Raw genomic sequence first — 15,697 nt, forward strand, 5'->3', positions numbered from 1 at the left:
GACAAACACTACTTAAAGCTTGACTTGTTCTTGTATAACAGGGCTGGCATTGTTTATTTCTAGCTAGCAGATAGCATCTTGACCTCAATATTTCCATTCTGGGTGCTCACTTGGCAGCTGGATCCTCGTATACACTATGTAGTGTTTAAATTTAGGCACTGTCAGGCCAAAGTTCAGGACCTTAATTGTAGAGTAGTAAGATTGCAATAAGGGATTATTGGTGAATTTCATTATGCAGACGAAGGAGCTAAAGACTTTGGCAGGCGAGGCAGTGCACCAGTGCCAACTTTCCAACACTTCACGCTTAATGCTTTGCTGCTCCTGCCTTGTGTGTGAGGCAATGGGAGCGACAGCCAAACTCATCACTTACTATAGCTTAGCACACTCTGGCTACAGCTCTGTGAAGTATTAAAGGAAGTAAATGCAGAAGATTTCACAAAAAACAAGTTTGACACAAATTAATATCCAGTGTGTTGCACATGCCAACAGTACCACAGGGGTCAACTCTGGTTTTCTCTACATGGAGAGACTGAACTGTCACATATGACAAAATCAATTAATTACCTGAATTAAACAAGTCACGAATGCCAGCATGTCAGGCTAACAAGCTTACTCCCTTGTAATTGAGTAGTCTAAGGTCAGTTAGCACATTAAAGAGCGAGGTTCCAACGCCAACACTCCAACCAGTGCATCTTTTCTGTAGTAGCTTCCTTTTCCATAAACTATATTAAAAGACGGACATATACTCCATATCTGACCAGTGAAGCTAATGTGGAAGTGAACCTGCATTCTTTCTAACAGCCAGCAGCGGGCGACTCCTTTGGAGATAAGTCTGTTTTTAAGTTCATGAGAAAATAACACGACTTCTCATTGATCTGCTACCTCAGTAAACATATCCTGAATGAGTTCATGGTCTCAGTCACTAGTATCAAGTCTACTTCAATGCAGCATGATATTTATTTTATAAATTATCATCCACTTTACAAGACATTGCATGACAAAGCAGGGCTTGTTTTAGGGTAGGGCTACCTTGTGATTGACAAGTCACTACCTCAGAGATCAACCCCACCCTCGTCATGTCCAGTTTCAAGAGTCAGTCTCAGTGTAAAATCAATTAATACTCCAAATACAAGATGAACAGGATTATTACTTGTTAGATCAGTTTCTAAAAATAAACAAAAATAGAATGCTAAAATATTTGAACCCTTCCTGTCAGTGAAGGAGGAACATTAGATTGAAGGAGGAACGCTATTCAAAAGCTTTGGAGCTGCCACTGCTAAGGCACAATCTCTGGTACGCACGAGCCCCGATTCAGAAACATTTACCCTTTTCTTCATAACAGAATAAAAGAACTTTAACATCAATTTTGTATTTATCAAGCAACCAGTGCATGGAAGCTTGAGGCAGAAGGCATAGGGTTTATACTATCAGGGTTTAGGCTGATATTAGCAGCTCTGTCTTGATGATACATCCTGCATGGAGCCACCAGGGCAATGCTAAAAATCTATTTTTATTGTTGAAACATGAAGAAGTAAATCAGACACTGTTTCCAAACAACTCATGGGGCTATGTTAGCTAAGCTGCCAAGCTAGCTATCAGCTAGCAACAATTGTCTGTGCCTTTAAAGTTGTCACTTACCAACTAGAAATGATTAGAAGCTTTTGTCTATGTCTGTCTGAAATGAAGTAGCCACTGTTTCAAAAATTATGAAGAATTTTGATGATAAAATTTATTGTTTCTTGAGACGGTCGTTCACAAGTCAGAGACAAATCAGTACATCCGTTATATTTGTTAGACTGTCATTAAAGAGGAAACGTCTTTATTCTGGAGGTTCATTGATGTTCGTGTTGGTTACTGGGATCAAATAAGTTATTTAAACATTCGTACTTCAAAATTTAAAACGCTGCAGGAATGAGAACAATCACAAAACAATTCAGTGCTACGTATGTTCAGCAGGATTACTGTGGGCTCAAGGCAAGATAGGCTGAAAGATGACTCATTGGACTGATGCTTGATTGTTTCTCTCCTGCCAGGTTTTGTGCACCTCACACCATCATCTGCATCTGTATGCACTTATTCAGGGAACAAGCAATTTCTAAACAGCCGCCTCGCCATAAACACCAGCTTCGCAAAGTTCCAAATGACTAGTCTTTTCTTGTCACAGAGCCGTCAATTATGGTAATCATATGGCAATTTCCACGGAAGTAGTTTTCTTTGGCAACTGTTCTTCTGTCTCTGTGAGCTGCTTGCAACCTGTGGCCTTTTACTGATGCAGATGTTATGTGACTGCTGGGTCTGTCAGGGCTTTTTCACACAGTTCATTACACAGTTTGCAGAGTTTTTGTTTTTGTGGCTGGTGCACCAACAATTCTAACTTTTACTGTTGTGCCTCTGCAGATTTGTTAGTGGTTGGCTGCACATTGTTTTGAAGTCTTACAATATTACAGATGTTGCATGTGTGCAGTAACTATTTTCACATTAGATTTGACTCACTGATTATCATGTACAGTAGTACTAATCTCCTTAGTGTATGATTTCAGTGTACATTTGAGAAATGTAGGGCTGGAGGCCAGCAGCTAAATTAGCAAACCAGAAGACGAGATTAGTTGCCCTTTACCTGGGGCAGACCTTCATGCTTTAATTGCACAATAAATCAGCACTCTGTCACAGAGGAGTGGATACAGGGATTTCTGAGAGATGGGTATGAATCATATTCCCTCAGTTTCTTATTCTGCAAAACTTGTATGTAGTAAAACCTATCCTGGTGAGGCAACCAGTGTTCGGCTAACAGAACTGCCATCTCAGTTCTATTAAAGTCTAAATTCACGTATTATATTGGAGAGAGAAACAAAGGAAGGGAGATCATAAATAAAGTAATGTGTCTTCACTGCTTGTAGTTACTGAACTCTATCATGACATTCTGAAAATGTGTGGACAGATTTAGTGCTTCTCTTTTTTTTGCATGGGGGATTAAATTTGCAGATTTTTCCTTACACAGGGCGTCGTCTCCTTTCATCCCCTCTGACGACAATAATAAACAGTGGCCACAGTCAAAATGCTGTCTGGTTTTGTCACAGATTGCTAGACTAAAATAACGTATCTGCATGGTTGCTCCAGACGAGGAGGTTGGATTCTTTTTGATTTCTTTTTGCAGTGGAAATGCAATCCAGCTTCATGTTGTAGTGATGATTGTGGAGATCTCTGGGAGGTGATCAAGTCAAACACAGCGGCCACAGACAATCTTCTACACTTTCCTCAATAATAGCTGTCATTTAGTGTTTCCATCAACACATCACTCCTGTTACATTCTTTCACCTTTCACATGCAGGGCATAACAGCCCAGTGATTAGGTTAGAGTGGGAAGGCCCAGCAGCTCCTTACACTGTAATTGGATTGCAGTCAAATGCGATTCTCTTACAGAGTGAGTGTGTGCGGACCCTGTCTCGCTAAAATCTGAGGATAAGAGGCTCATCCTGTTAGCCCGACAGACTCCCTAGGTGTGGCATTTGGCCAGCTCTGTCTTTAAATATCCCCTGGGTCACTCAAGTTTCTAAACATGTCGTCATTGGTAGGACACCCAGGCCAGCTACGTGACGGAGGCATCGGGGGAAGCCCTTCCGATCATTAGCCTAATTATGCGTGGGAGAACCTGCTGTAATCTCTTCTCAGGTTTTTAGTAGTTATTGTGAGGAAGGACCATAAATATTCATTAAGGAAGTTGCTCATACTGGTGGTATTACATGATACGATTTGCAACAAGTTTGAATAACGTCACTTCAACCGATACTGTAAAATATGCCAATTATTTAAACAAAGTCTGTTCATGAACCTTTCCAATGAGAATGTACTGTAAATGCTGAGCTCATAGTGGTTATATACAGTTTCAATAAAAAGCATTCACTCACCTTGGGCGATTTCCCACTTTTCAACACCAAACCATGGTCAATGTAACTTTTTTTGATCGGAATTTACACAAAAGTAATGTCAATTGATTAAAAATGCAAAATGTAAAACTAGTGTTAGTATCTCTGCAGTGAATGTGGCTCAAGTGCTTCCAGTATAAAGACACCAGAATCTAGAGGGTCCAGTTACTGATGAATCTGTACTTCTTGTTCTATCTACACCATAAAGGCAAAAGAAAACTCTAAGCAACTTAGTGAAAAGGTTATTAAACACATATGTCAGAGAAAGAATACAAGAAAATTTCCACATCACTGAATATCCTTGGGATTCCAGTTAATTCCATCAATGGAAGCAATATGACACGCAAGTAAATCTACCTGTAGCAGGACATTGTCAAAACTTTCTTTAATGTGCAACAAATGCCTTAAAAACCATCTATGAATCCTCTGAAGAAATTACAAGCTTCAACACCTGAACTGCTGTAACCTGGGTTCTTCAGTAGTCAAAGCTTTACAGGCGAGTGGGAAGGAGAAAGCCACTGATTTTAAATCCCACATAGAGTTTGCCAGATGGCATATAAAATATTCTTAAATCAACTGGAAGAAGGTTCTTTGGTCTAATGAAGGCAAAATGTAGCTTTTTGGCCATCAGTCTAGACACTGTGTTTGGCAACCACTGCTCATCATCACAAACACATCATCCCCACTGTGCAGCACGGTGGTGGCAGCATTATGATGTGAGGATGCTTCTCAGTGGCAGTCTGCCAGAGAGCTGTGACTTTGAGATTTGAAATGTTGTTCTCTAGCAAGACAATGGTCCAAAATATAGAGCCAAAGCCCTGCAGAAATGTTTAAAGACAAAAAGCCGAATGTTTTGGAATGCTTAAAAGTCAGAGCCCAGACCTCAATCCAATTGAGAATTTGTGGCTGGACCTGAAAAGACTCCTGTCACCCCTGATTCCTGTGCAACTTGACAGAGGTTGAGCCATTTTGCACAGAAAAATGGGATAAAATTGGAGTGTCCAGATGTGCAACTCTGATTAAGACCTGTAGTGGACACATAGGCTCAATGCTGTAAATACAGCCAAAGATCTATGTAATAAATATTGACGTGAAGGGGGTGAATATTTATGCAATGATAATCAATCATAACTTCTGCAATACAAATTTGTTTTCACTTGGACACTTTTGTAAATTATTTTCCTAAAGGTCAAATTATATTAGCAATATATGTGTGTGTAAATATATATATTGAAAAGTAATAAAAGGGGAAAACTTGCAATTAGGTGAAAACTTTTTAAAGGCACTGCATATTGCTGTGTCACTTTGCTGACTATATGATTCTTCCCTGCTTGCTGCTGTTAACCTTTTTAGCTAAATGTGAATACAGTTGTTGCATGTCCATTTTACAATACTTCTTGCTGTAGCTGTAGTTGCTGCTGTTCAGTAAAACGTACAGTCTTGCTTTAAATATGAAAGCCAACTCAGCAATCTTGATAATGACTTTTCAACTGACTCCCTTCCAAAGTAGTGATGCATTAATTACCCAAAATAATATCTTATTGTTCTCTGAATTTAGATAAAAAGTTTGGATTAAAGCACACCAATATAGCTTAATACAGAATAACAGCTGGGATTAGTATATACTGTTGTAGTCGAGGCAAATATATGAATATAGAAGTGGACAGGGAATTTACTCACAGCTGCCAAACTTGAGAGGGCAGGCGTGTGCGTCCATGGGGAAATCCTCCAGCTGCATGGGGCACTCTGCTGATATGGTCAGTCTAAGGCGAAACACATGCAGAACAGTGTGTTTATTAACCGTGTAGCATGCATGTATTATTTAACACATTGTGACATCGATGAGCAGCATCGAAATTAGTTACTTAGTGTCTTAATTTGAATCTCTGCCGCTCTAGTGAGCTTGAACAGTGCGCCGTACAACTACAGGAACAACTACAAGTGCTAAATCACAGTAATTACAGGGTGAAAAGCACAATTACAAGGAAGGTGGTCGTTTTACCATCCTTATATTCACCTTTAAGACGTCAGCTTATAAAGGACAGAGATATTTAGGAGGGGAAATGATTTGATGTACATTTTAATTAGTGCCAGCATCAGTAGGTAAATTTGCCAGATGATTCATGACATTTTTCCTCTTGTAACTAGGAAATAATGCTTTAGTTTCATGCAGGGTTACTCACAAGCGCTGTACTTCACTCTATCAGTACTGAAGTGACAACACTACCACCTGGTGGCCAGAAAGTTTCTGTGCGGTACATTCAGTCACCATAAATCATTTTGATAATGAACTTTAACACTCTCTCATGCAAGCTATTTTTCATGTCATATTAAGCATATCTAACACTCTGTCTTATAGTAGACAGAGTCTGAATTGCTAAGGACTTTATGTGGACATGTTTAATTCACTCACAAAACACAATAATAGCTTGATAAATCTTGTTTGCTGTTTGTTGTTCAAAGCGAGGCATTATCATTTTTGCTGCCATGACGCTACCACATAGATGAACAAAATCAAGCATACAAATCAACCGCACACACATCATAATTGCTCTTTTTTTCTCACTATCTGCCCTAGATTGAATCAAATCCCTCCGGGTATTTTTGCTGTTTGCATGATGATAAATAGTAATACAGTGATATTATGATGTAGATTCACTGAAGTTAATGGGCTGGATGAAGGAAAATTAAGCAGTGTTGATACCAGAGCACAAAAAGTACATTCTCATGATATCAAAGGTTTGCTTGGTTTTGTTTTCTGCTTGAACTATTCAGGCATCCCTCAACATTAGTTACAGATTAGCCGATGTTTCCTCCTTTACTGAACTGTACTGTAATCTTAATGACAAATGTGTCGCCGGGGATGTCGTCCAATCCACTTGAGACATGCTTTTATGCTCCAGTACCTCCTGTGTGTACTGTACATATCTACTGCAGGAGGTTTCCCAATTATCATAAAGGTGCGTGAAGCATAACAAAGTGGGATAAGAGGCCATTTCTCGTCCCTACAGAGACGACTGTTTTGGGGCTCAGCTTGCTTTCCACATCAGCGCAGTATTATCCAATTGCCTTACTGTGTCGAAACAGCTCAAGGATTTTCTGTGAAGGAGAGGCAAGAGTGTCTTTGGGATAAATAAATGAGAACATGGCTGTCGGCTATTATACCATGTTCTAATTATTCCCGTTGCCTTGCCCCATTAGCAGGGATGGTTGTGAAGAGAACAGAAACCTAAAATAATCCCTTTAAAGTCAAAATCTGTGCATCTCATTGCAGGTATAATTTAAATATTAGAGCAAACTAGCAGATTAGATTTAGTCCTGCAATTCTGTCAGCCTATAGCTGGTATGGACAGAGCGGAAAGCCATACATCACAGTGCTAAAACCCCAGAAACACACCAGCGAACAGGCCTTCACACCGGTGGGAAATCTAAAGTTTCTAATACGTCTGACCTTGCAGAAAAGTTGAGAACTTGGACAACATGACAAAACAGTCTGAGTCGAGGTGCTTCATGCTGTATTATCCACTGACCCACCATGCTGCATCTGACTTTTCACACTAGAACACTTTTTTTTTTCAATCTCCCACTTTGTATTATATACAGTTGGTTTCATGGGGTTATATAATGTATCTAATGTGTGAAAAATAACAAAAAGAAGAAGTGTTAGAAGTGCGAAAATTGATAAAAAAATAAGGTGACATTTTCAAATGGAAGCTATAAGTCTACAGGCAACAGTGGGAGCATGAATGAGAACTCAGCTGTACCCAATGATAATGGTGTGCAAGGCACTCACTGAGTGAGTAATATAGCGGTTTCCACCAGCTGATGAAGCTGCATATGTTGCAGCCTATCTGGTATCCGGCTATTATGGCTGCCATCAAGCCTGTATACATTAAGCTTGCGGTGTGTTGTGAAAAGTGGCATTTTATGAATTATCCATGGAAACAAATGCATAGAAATTTGCTCCATAAAACCAGCTGCTTCTCCTCTGAGTAATGGTTTTCAAATGAGGCGGCGCCGCAGTTGCATTTAGGGGAAAAAAGGGATGAGCTTTCATTGACACCCATACACGGTGTAGAAATGCATGTATGAAAGAGAGACTGTAATGACTGTAATGTGCACTTATATGACAGTATGTATGTGCTTCTGTTTCCTGGGTGTGTTCATGTGCTGTTTGTACATGAACATCTCTAGAACATCGAGGGTACATGGAGATATGAATAGCCGGCCAATAGATGCCAAATAGTGTGCTATAAAATACGTCCACCTCAGTGAGTTTTCTGTTGACCGTGTGCATGAACCCACCGCCTTTATGTCAGGTCATTTTTTTGCCTGTATAGGCTAAAATAAATCTTTCTTGTACATCACTGTAAATCATGTGAAGCCGATATAAGCTACAGTTATATTAAGCAATAAGGATTTTTTTCTTCAAATGTTCCGTATACAAGATTTTGAAAATGAATATAGCAGCAAATGACCATTGTATGTATAAAGGTATGGTAAAGTAATTGTGTCCTAAAGCAGAGAATGACGTCGAACTTAATCTGAGCTTCTTTGTTCTATGTTTTAGATGCACGTAAGTCCCTCCCTTTGAAACTGTAAGCCCTCCCAGGATTTATTTACATAACGGATGCGGACTGCAAAATCAAAAGTGAGGAAAATTCAGTGATGCCCCTAATAGCCAAATAATTTAAAAACAAGTATTTTATTTTTGTTATTTGCCAAATTTAGGTTAAGAGTTTTATTTTCAGCTCCGCATGAGCCTCTTTTTGCTGCTATTTTGCGATTTACTTCTGCTTTTCCTTCACTCCACTTCATGCTCTGCTCCACTCCATGTTTTCTGTTTTACCTGAACAGTGGACTTATGGTGAAACAGACACAGACACACCAAACTGGAGCAGAGCAAAAGAGAGACACGTCAGCTGAAGATAACGCTACTCTTAGTTTATGCTAATTCATTACAGCCATTCAGTGTATTTTACAGTGATAGCGGGGCTAACGTCTGTGATTTTGTTGCACTTATTTTCACAACCTTTCTGGTTGTAATTGAAAGTAAATGGAAAGGTGAAGCATAGCTGACATTACTGTTTGTTTTAGTCTGAGATGTTGGTGCTCTGCAGATACCCAGTGGTTGTGAATTTCGTACATAACACTTTCATATAATCAGCTTTTTGTTCATTTTTTGTCAGTGTTCTTTGGATTGCTGGAGACTCACAATCCTCTTTAACTGCTCATACACATACTTTCATGTCCATAAACATTTGGACATTGACACCATTTTCAGCATGTCGGCTCTGAGCACAACCACAACAATCAAGATATGCTTCAAGTGCAGCTTTAATTTGAAGGTATTTACATCCAAATCAGGTGAACAGTGGAGGAATTACACATTTTATATGTCCCCTCCACCCTTTAATGGACCAAAAGTAATTGGACAAACTTAACATAACCATAAATCAAATGTCACTTTGAATATTTGGTTGCAAATCCTTTGCAGTCAGTGACAGCCTGAAGTCTGGAGCTAACAGACATCACCAGACACTGGGCTTCGTCCCCAGTGATGCCCTGCCAGGCCTTCACTGCTGCTGTCCTCACTTCCTGCTTGTTTTTGGCGCATTTTCCCCTCAGTTTTGTCTTCAGCAAGAAATATGCATGCTCACTGGGATACAGGTCAGGCAACTGACTTGACCAATGCAGAACATTCCACTTCTTTGCCTTCAAAAAACTCTTCGGTTGCTTTTGTCATTTCCGTGATCTTCTGAGTCTTTTGGCATTGTTGAACTCACCAGTGCATCCTTTCTTTTTAAAAATGTACCAAACAGTTGATTTGGCCACACCTAATGTTTTTTCTTTCTCTCTGATGGCTTTGTTTTGATTTTTCAGCCAAATGATGGCTTGCTTAACTGGTAGTGACAGTAATTTTCCAATTACTTTTGGTCCCTTAAAAAGGTGAAAGACACATAGAAAATGTGCTGTAATTCCTACACCGCTCATCTGATTTGGATGTAAATACCTTCAAATTAAAGCTGAAATTCTACACTTAAAGCACATCTTGATTGTTTCATTCCAGATTCACTGTGGTGGTGTACAGAGCTAACATGCTGAAAATAGTGTCAACCCTAACCCTTTACAATCAACCCAATTTTATCAGAATTTCTTCTAAGCAGGATGTTCAAATTGTGAAATGTTTCCGAAGCAGCACTAAATGAGGCTATTTGGAATTCTATTATGTGTTAAGTGTTAAGGGATTTCACTGTGTTTGTGTATATATGTAAAGGTTACTCCTTATTTACATGCTGGCTTTTAAAAAGGTCAGAAGAGCAGCGAGTGTCTGGTTCGATTCACAGCTAGAGGCCATTTTCTGCATGTCGATCCCCACAATTCCTTTCTTCTCCTCTACTATGAAATAAAGGCAAAAAATACCCCCAAACAGAGTTAAATCTAACAGCATCATTGCGAAGAAGGCTAAAAAGAAACAAACAAAAAAAATCATCTCGAGTGTACATATTTGCCTTATTTTCATGACAGTAAACTATACAAATGTATAGCGCAAGTGGACAAAGAGAAGACCACTGATGTTAGCTGTAACCTAAAAGTACCCAGATAGACTGTGTACGTGTGTGCGTGTGTGTGTGCAAGAAACAACATCAGTGCTGCTGCCTGTGGTTAAGCTCTGCTGGTAATGACAAGCACAGTACTGTAACAATCAAACGATTAAAGGCAACCTACTGCTGCTTCATTTCTACTGTGGCAGGGAATCTGATGCCATTTTTAGATTGTGGAAGCACTGCCTCTCTCTCGTTCTTTCTCACTCTCTCACTCACACACACACAAATGAACACTATATGTGTTTTTTTCATTCTGACATACATTAGTACATGTACGCATAGATTTCCATGAGATTACTCAGATGGAAATGAACACATGCACGCACGCACGCACGCACGCACGCACGCACGCACGCACACATGCACACATGCACACACGCACGCACGCACGCACGCATGCACACACACACGCACGCACACACACGCACACACGCACACACACACACACACACAATCCCCCACTGGTTAAGCCTCCAGGTCAAAGGTTAGTGTCACTATGACTGATTATTGCTGGAAACATGCTTGACACCCACAACGTGTGTGTGATTTTTGTGTTCATGTCTGATGCATGTGACAAGAGGTGCCTATAAATACGCCCTTGTTTGGATATGTATATATGTCAGGGTGCTTGCATATGGATAATCTGCCCTCCATCCAGTATTATTCTCCCTGCGGGTGGCACTGCTATCAGATAGTGCTCTCATCCGTGATGCAGTCACTCTTAAGTCCTACAGCTACTGTAACTCCTGAGGATAAGGACAGAATTATTCTAATTCTCTGGTCAAAAGGTCACTTGGAAACCTGGTGGTTACACTTCAGATATACTAACTGTACAATAATTTCACAATCAGAGGAGTACTGGAACGACTCATTTTATATTTTGCTTTTTTTTTAAAGTAATTCTGTGTAATAATGTGCTATACTTGTGTGTGTAAAACATGGTGGTTTAGTTTAAAGTGATCACCATCTGGAGTTTTTGTTGGCCTATTTCTTTTGTTTTTTGGCTTTAATTTACCACTAAGTTGCTGCCAAAAGCTATAGTTCACAATGAGGTTGCTTTTCATAATAAATGATCTCCCTCTGTAGCTTTTTTTTTTTTTAAAGAGACACTTCATTCTTTTTTTATGTGAAATAATTTGCTAATATTAATTTAAAAAACAAATAAACAACAAAAAAATAAACAGAAGGAACTCAAGACTTGAAAGAAAAAACTTATGTGGGGTATCTCCCTCACTCTTACATTAATATGGACTTTTCCCTGATTAATGAAATGTCTCTGATGGCCACTGGGTGTCACTGTTCTCCTGCAGTCTGAGTCACAATCTGACAATTTCTCTGTTTACTCAAAGCTGTATTGTTCCACATTGACTCAGCTGCCTCTTCTCCTCATTTTTCTGTATTCTTAAAAGCCTTTTCTTCACCGCCCTCCGATAAATGCCGAAGCACAAATAATTCGGAAGCGTCCTCAGTTCACTGAAGCATTCTGAGGCTTACAGAAACACTGGACCTTGAACCTTTGTACTTCTCTGATGAGCTAGATATGTGAAATGGATTTCAAAATGCAACAAGTGCAAAAATGTGACCTTGGACACCGAGTGGTTTATAATAAGGCTCGTTGTGGCGCAAAGTTCCTGCTCACGGTTGCCCTACCTCATAGTGTAAAGCAAAGTGCCGTCATCCTTCAGCCTCAGCAGCTTGTTGGGCGTGGTCATGTTATGAGCAATAGACTTCTTGCCATTAAGGAAGAAAGTATCGGGAGTCCATATGTTGCTGGCCAGCAGGTTGTTTAACGGCAGCATCTCCATGGGCCCTTTGAAGCACAGGCGCTCATCCTTCCAGCTCTGACGGAAGAACACGTCAATGGTGTATTCCTGAGACAGAAGAAGAGGTTTTAAGGAAGTGAAATGGGTTCTTTTTCTGTGAACAGTCACAGTTTGTGTTAAATAAATAGAAAAAGATGCAAAAATGAGCAATAGCTTTGCACATTTAGCTCAAAATACTGGTGAGATGTGAACTTTCTGGACCGCGAAACCTTTTAAATGTGATGCCAGAAAAGTGCATGCTGCTGTGTCTGCTCTGGGATCATTTGATCCCAAAAGATGCTGAAGGGATGCCAAGGGCGAAAGAGCTTCCTCTGGCTGGAATGTTCACTGCAGAGATGGTTGTCTGTTTTACTCTTAAGCTTCTGAAAAGCACTTTGCGTGGTTTTTATTTAGTGTTACAGCATCATCTACTGATGTAGACTCATATGATTGGGGTATTTCCTCCAAAGAATTCCTCAATAAATAAATGGGTTTTTTTTTGTCACATTTCAAAATGTATCTAGAGTGACATCGAAAATGTATTTGTACAGAAAGAAAAGCTATTTTAATTGAGCAAAATGGCAAACCAGTAGCTCCTTTATGTCCTCATGAATCACCTTAGATTTTACAGATATAGTGATTAAACATCGTGGCATATGAATCCATCATGAATTTGCTCATGTGTGAAATATCGACTCACTTGAAGCTCAGAAAAACAAATGACCAAGAAACAAATACAATACACCACCCCACAGAATAATGACGCTGTTAGCGGACTGACATATAAGCTTTCATGGAGCACAGAAACGCTCACATCTCTTGCCACATTCCATTAATCAATCATGCTCCTCTGACAATACCTTTCTCGAGTCGATTATAGCAAAGTGGCAAGTTTGATCACTGCTGTGTCAGAGTGTGCCAGGGATATGGCAGGGTGTAATGGAAGGTTTAATGAAAGAGGAGATTTAATGCATTTTGCCATCCAGGTAGAACTTTATAGTTCATAAGAGAGCGGATTAATAAAGAGATGAATCATTTGGAACAAGTTGGAATGGGCCAGCCACATTGCATTAAATCTTAAAAGTTTAAGTCATCCACATTAATTTCGTCTCATTTGCAAGTAGCCAAAAAAGAGCCAATCTTCAAAGACACAACTAGGACATGGGTGTACTTCCAGGGAACAGCAGGAGCAGCGGTACCAGCCTCATGAAATGTAAATATAGGTTTCGATCTGGAAACAGAGTTTTCTAGATGGGCTTCGGATGTCTGCGTGTGTTTGTCCAGCTCAGCCAATCTCTCTCTGTGTGTCTGTAGTGTTTGCTGTCGATGAACTCACCATCTCAGTGTCAGACACGGGGCCGAAGCTGGTGACAAAAATGTTTGTCTTGATCTCTGTGACATTTTCTGTGGAGAAAGTACAGTTGAAAATGTATGAGGTGTGAGAGGGTCAAAGAAAAGCAATGAAAAGCAATATAATTTTAGTTTCAGTGCCTTCCTCTGGTATTTTGGACCTTGGGCACAGTGGCATAAGCTGTGTAATAAAACTGAAAATGACATTTGTAATGAATCCATTGCCTTTTAACTGTTCAAGGCTGATCAATATTTGCAGCGAATGCCATAAACAGACAGTTTATGCGCTGGTGTCCGATCTTAAATAACGAGTGAAGACACTGACTTTTAGAGCGTAAATAGAAAAAAAATAAAAATCCGATTAATCTGAAGATCAGCTAATGAATTAATGAGTCGGTCACAGTTTTCCACAGCTCAGGTTTGCATCTTCAAAACGGTCGATGCTCTGCTTAAAAAAGGAACTAAATATTTAATCAATCCACGGCTGATCCACAAATCACTAAACGGACTACTACTGCGGCTCTAGTTCCCATTTTGACAACATAAAAATGAGTTGCTTCTGATATTGGTGCATGCAAATGGTCAAGATATTGATCAATAAAATCAGTTTGTAGCATCAATATTAGGAGCAGTTGGAGAACCCCCATCAGCTAAAGCGCAGCAGACCAGTGCTTTTACAAATCTACTCAGCTTCATGATTTCCCGATCATGATGTGAAAAGGTAGCACCTCATTTCTATCATTTGCACCAGCGAAATCACAAAATCTCTATGAATATAAATGTGGTCCTAGAAAGCCGGGATTGGTCGCTGTGTGGAGAGCAGCTTGTTGAATGCTGAATGAAGGTCCAAATGTTTTTTTTTGTTTTTTTTTCTGGTATATATTTATAGGCCCTCTTGTCAAGGGTAGCAACCGTTACCAGGATGTGAGAGCAGGCTTTTGCCATGACACATCAGCATGAAAAAGCCCTTGTTTCCCCATCCATTACATGGCAAGTACTGTATGTACGTTGCAAAAAAAAACAACAACAAAAAAACGTGTACGCAGACCTGTGTCATGACAACGAAATAAAGAGCTCGTAGGAATTTAATGGAACATTCCAGTAAGTGCCACATTATTAAAGGAGGAGGAAATAAAAAGCTTTCATTTCAAAAGTCTGCTTGCAAAAAAAAAAAAGAAAAAAATCTCCCTCTCTGAATGGCAATTTGTTGGCTCTCAAGGTTACCTCCTGTTGCCAGGGTGAGGAGCGTGAATAAAACACCACAGCACACTGAATTCAGGCTGTGTTGAAGATGGCTTGATTGATTTACTCAAGCCGCAAGCATTCATGATCCTCAGAAGGAACACGGCATCTGACAACAGCACACGTGTGCCTTCACTTTAGCTGACGTGGAAGCAAATTTCACATCAACTTGCACCGTTTCCACCCAAGCATTTGACCCCTACCCGGATCATGAAAACTGAGAAGTTTGGGTTAGCAGGCGGGTCTTATGTGGCTTTTTTTTTTTTTTTTTTAGTAAGATTACTGTCTTCTTTTCAAATTGGAGCGCTCTAAATGTTGCATTAGCAGAACACAACTGACAAAAAGTGGCCCTTAGCACACCTCCAAGACCCGGCCGGAGCCTGTTGTCATAACCATCGAGGAGCCCATCCAGGATCCTGGTGAAAACTGTACTGTTGTCGTTGGCGCCCGTCTCCTTCTGAGCCTCCGAGGATGTCTGGCAGAGACTAGGAAAGGAGAGATGTGAAGGAAGGAAGGAAACGAGAAGGAAACTCAGAAACATCATCCTGGTATTCTTTAAACTGCAGGATGTCGAACATGACATGGTTACTATGATTAATTAGCTTGCCGCATTAAGGACAGGCTTGTTGTGATTAATTATTGAACATAAGTGCTGCTTACAACTACTAGCACAGATAATTAAGGCTTTGACATGTGATCCAAATACAAACAAATGAGTTCCCCCTCTAAATATGGCAAGAAGAGAGGCATTATGTCTGCAGTAGGAGCAGGT

The 15,697-nt window shown here is 40.0% G+C and overlaps 2 protein-coding genes across 2 annotated transcripts in view; one reads left to right on the forward strand and one right to left on the reverse strand.

Moving 5' to 3' along the window:
* LOC110950032 (gamma-aminobutyric acid receptor subunit alpha-5-like) overlaps nucleotides 1-15,697 on the reverse strand; it is a 34,141-nt gene that overhangs the window by 16,726 nt on the left and 1,718 nt on the right. Inside the window, exons 3-6 of the mRNA XM_022192414.2 lie at nucleotides 15,286-15,410; nucleotides 13,670-13,737; nucleotides 12,182-12,402; nucleotides 5,604-5,686 (exon numbers count right to left, since the gene is read on the reverse strand). Of these exons, the coding sequence (XP_022048106.1) occupies nucleotides 5,604-5,686; nucleotides 12,182-12,402; nucleotides 13,670-13,737; nucleotides 15,286-15,410 (497 nt within the window). The remainder of the gene's footprint in view (nucleotides 1-5,603; nucleotides 5,687-12,181; nucleotides 12,403-13,669; nucleotides 13,738-15,285; nucleotides 15,411-15,697) is intronic.
* LOC110950031 (gamma-aminobutyric acid receptor subunit beta-3-like) overlaps nucleotides 1-15,697 on the forward strand; it is an 88,962-nt gene that overhangs the window by 6,998 nt on the left and 66,267 nt on the right. The gene's annotated exons all lie outside the window — the stretch shown is intronic.

Source organism: Acanthochromis polyacanthus, chromosome 22, assembly GCF_021347895.1.
Source record: "Acanthochromis polyacanthus isolate Apoly-LR-REF ecotype Palm Island chromosome 22, KAUST_Apoly_ChrSc, whole genome shotgun sequence".
Taxonomy (NCBI): domain Eukaryota; kingdom Metazoa; phylum Chordata; class Actinopteri; family Pomacentridae; genus Acanthochromis; species Acanthochromis polyacanthus.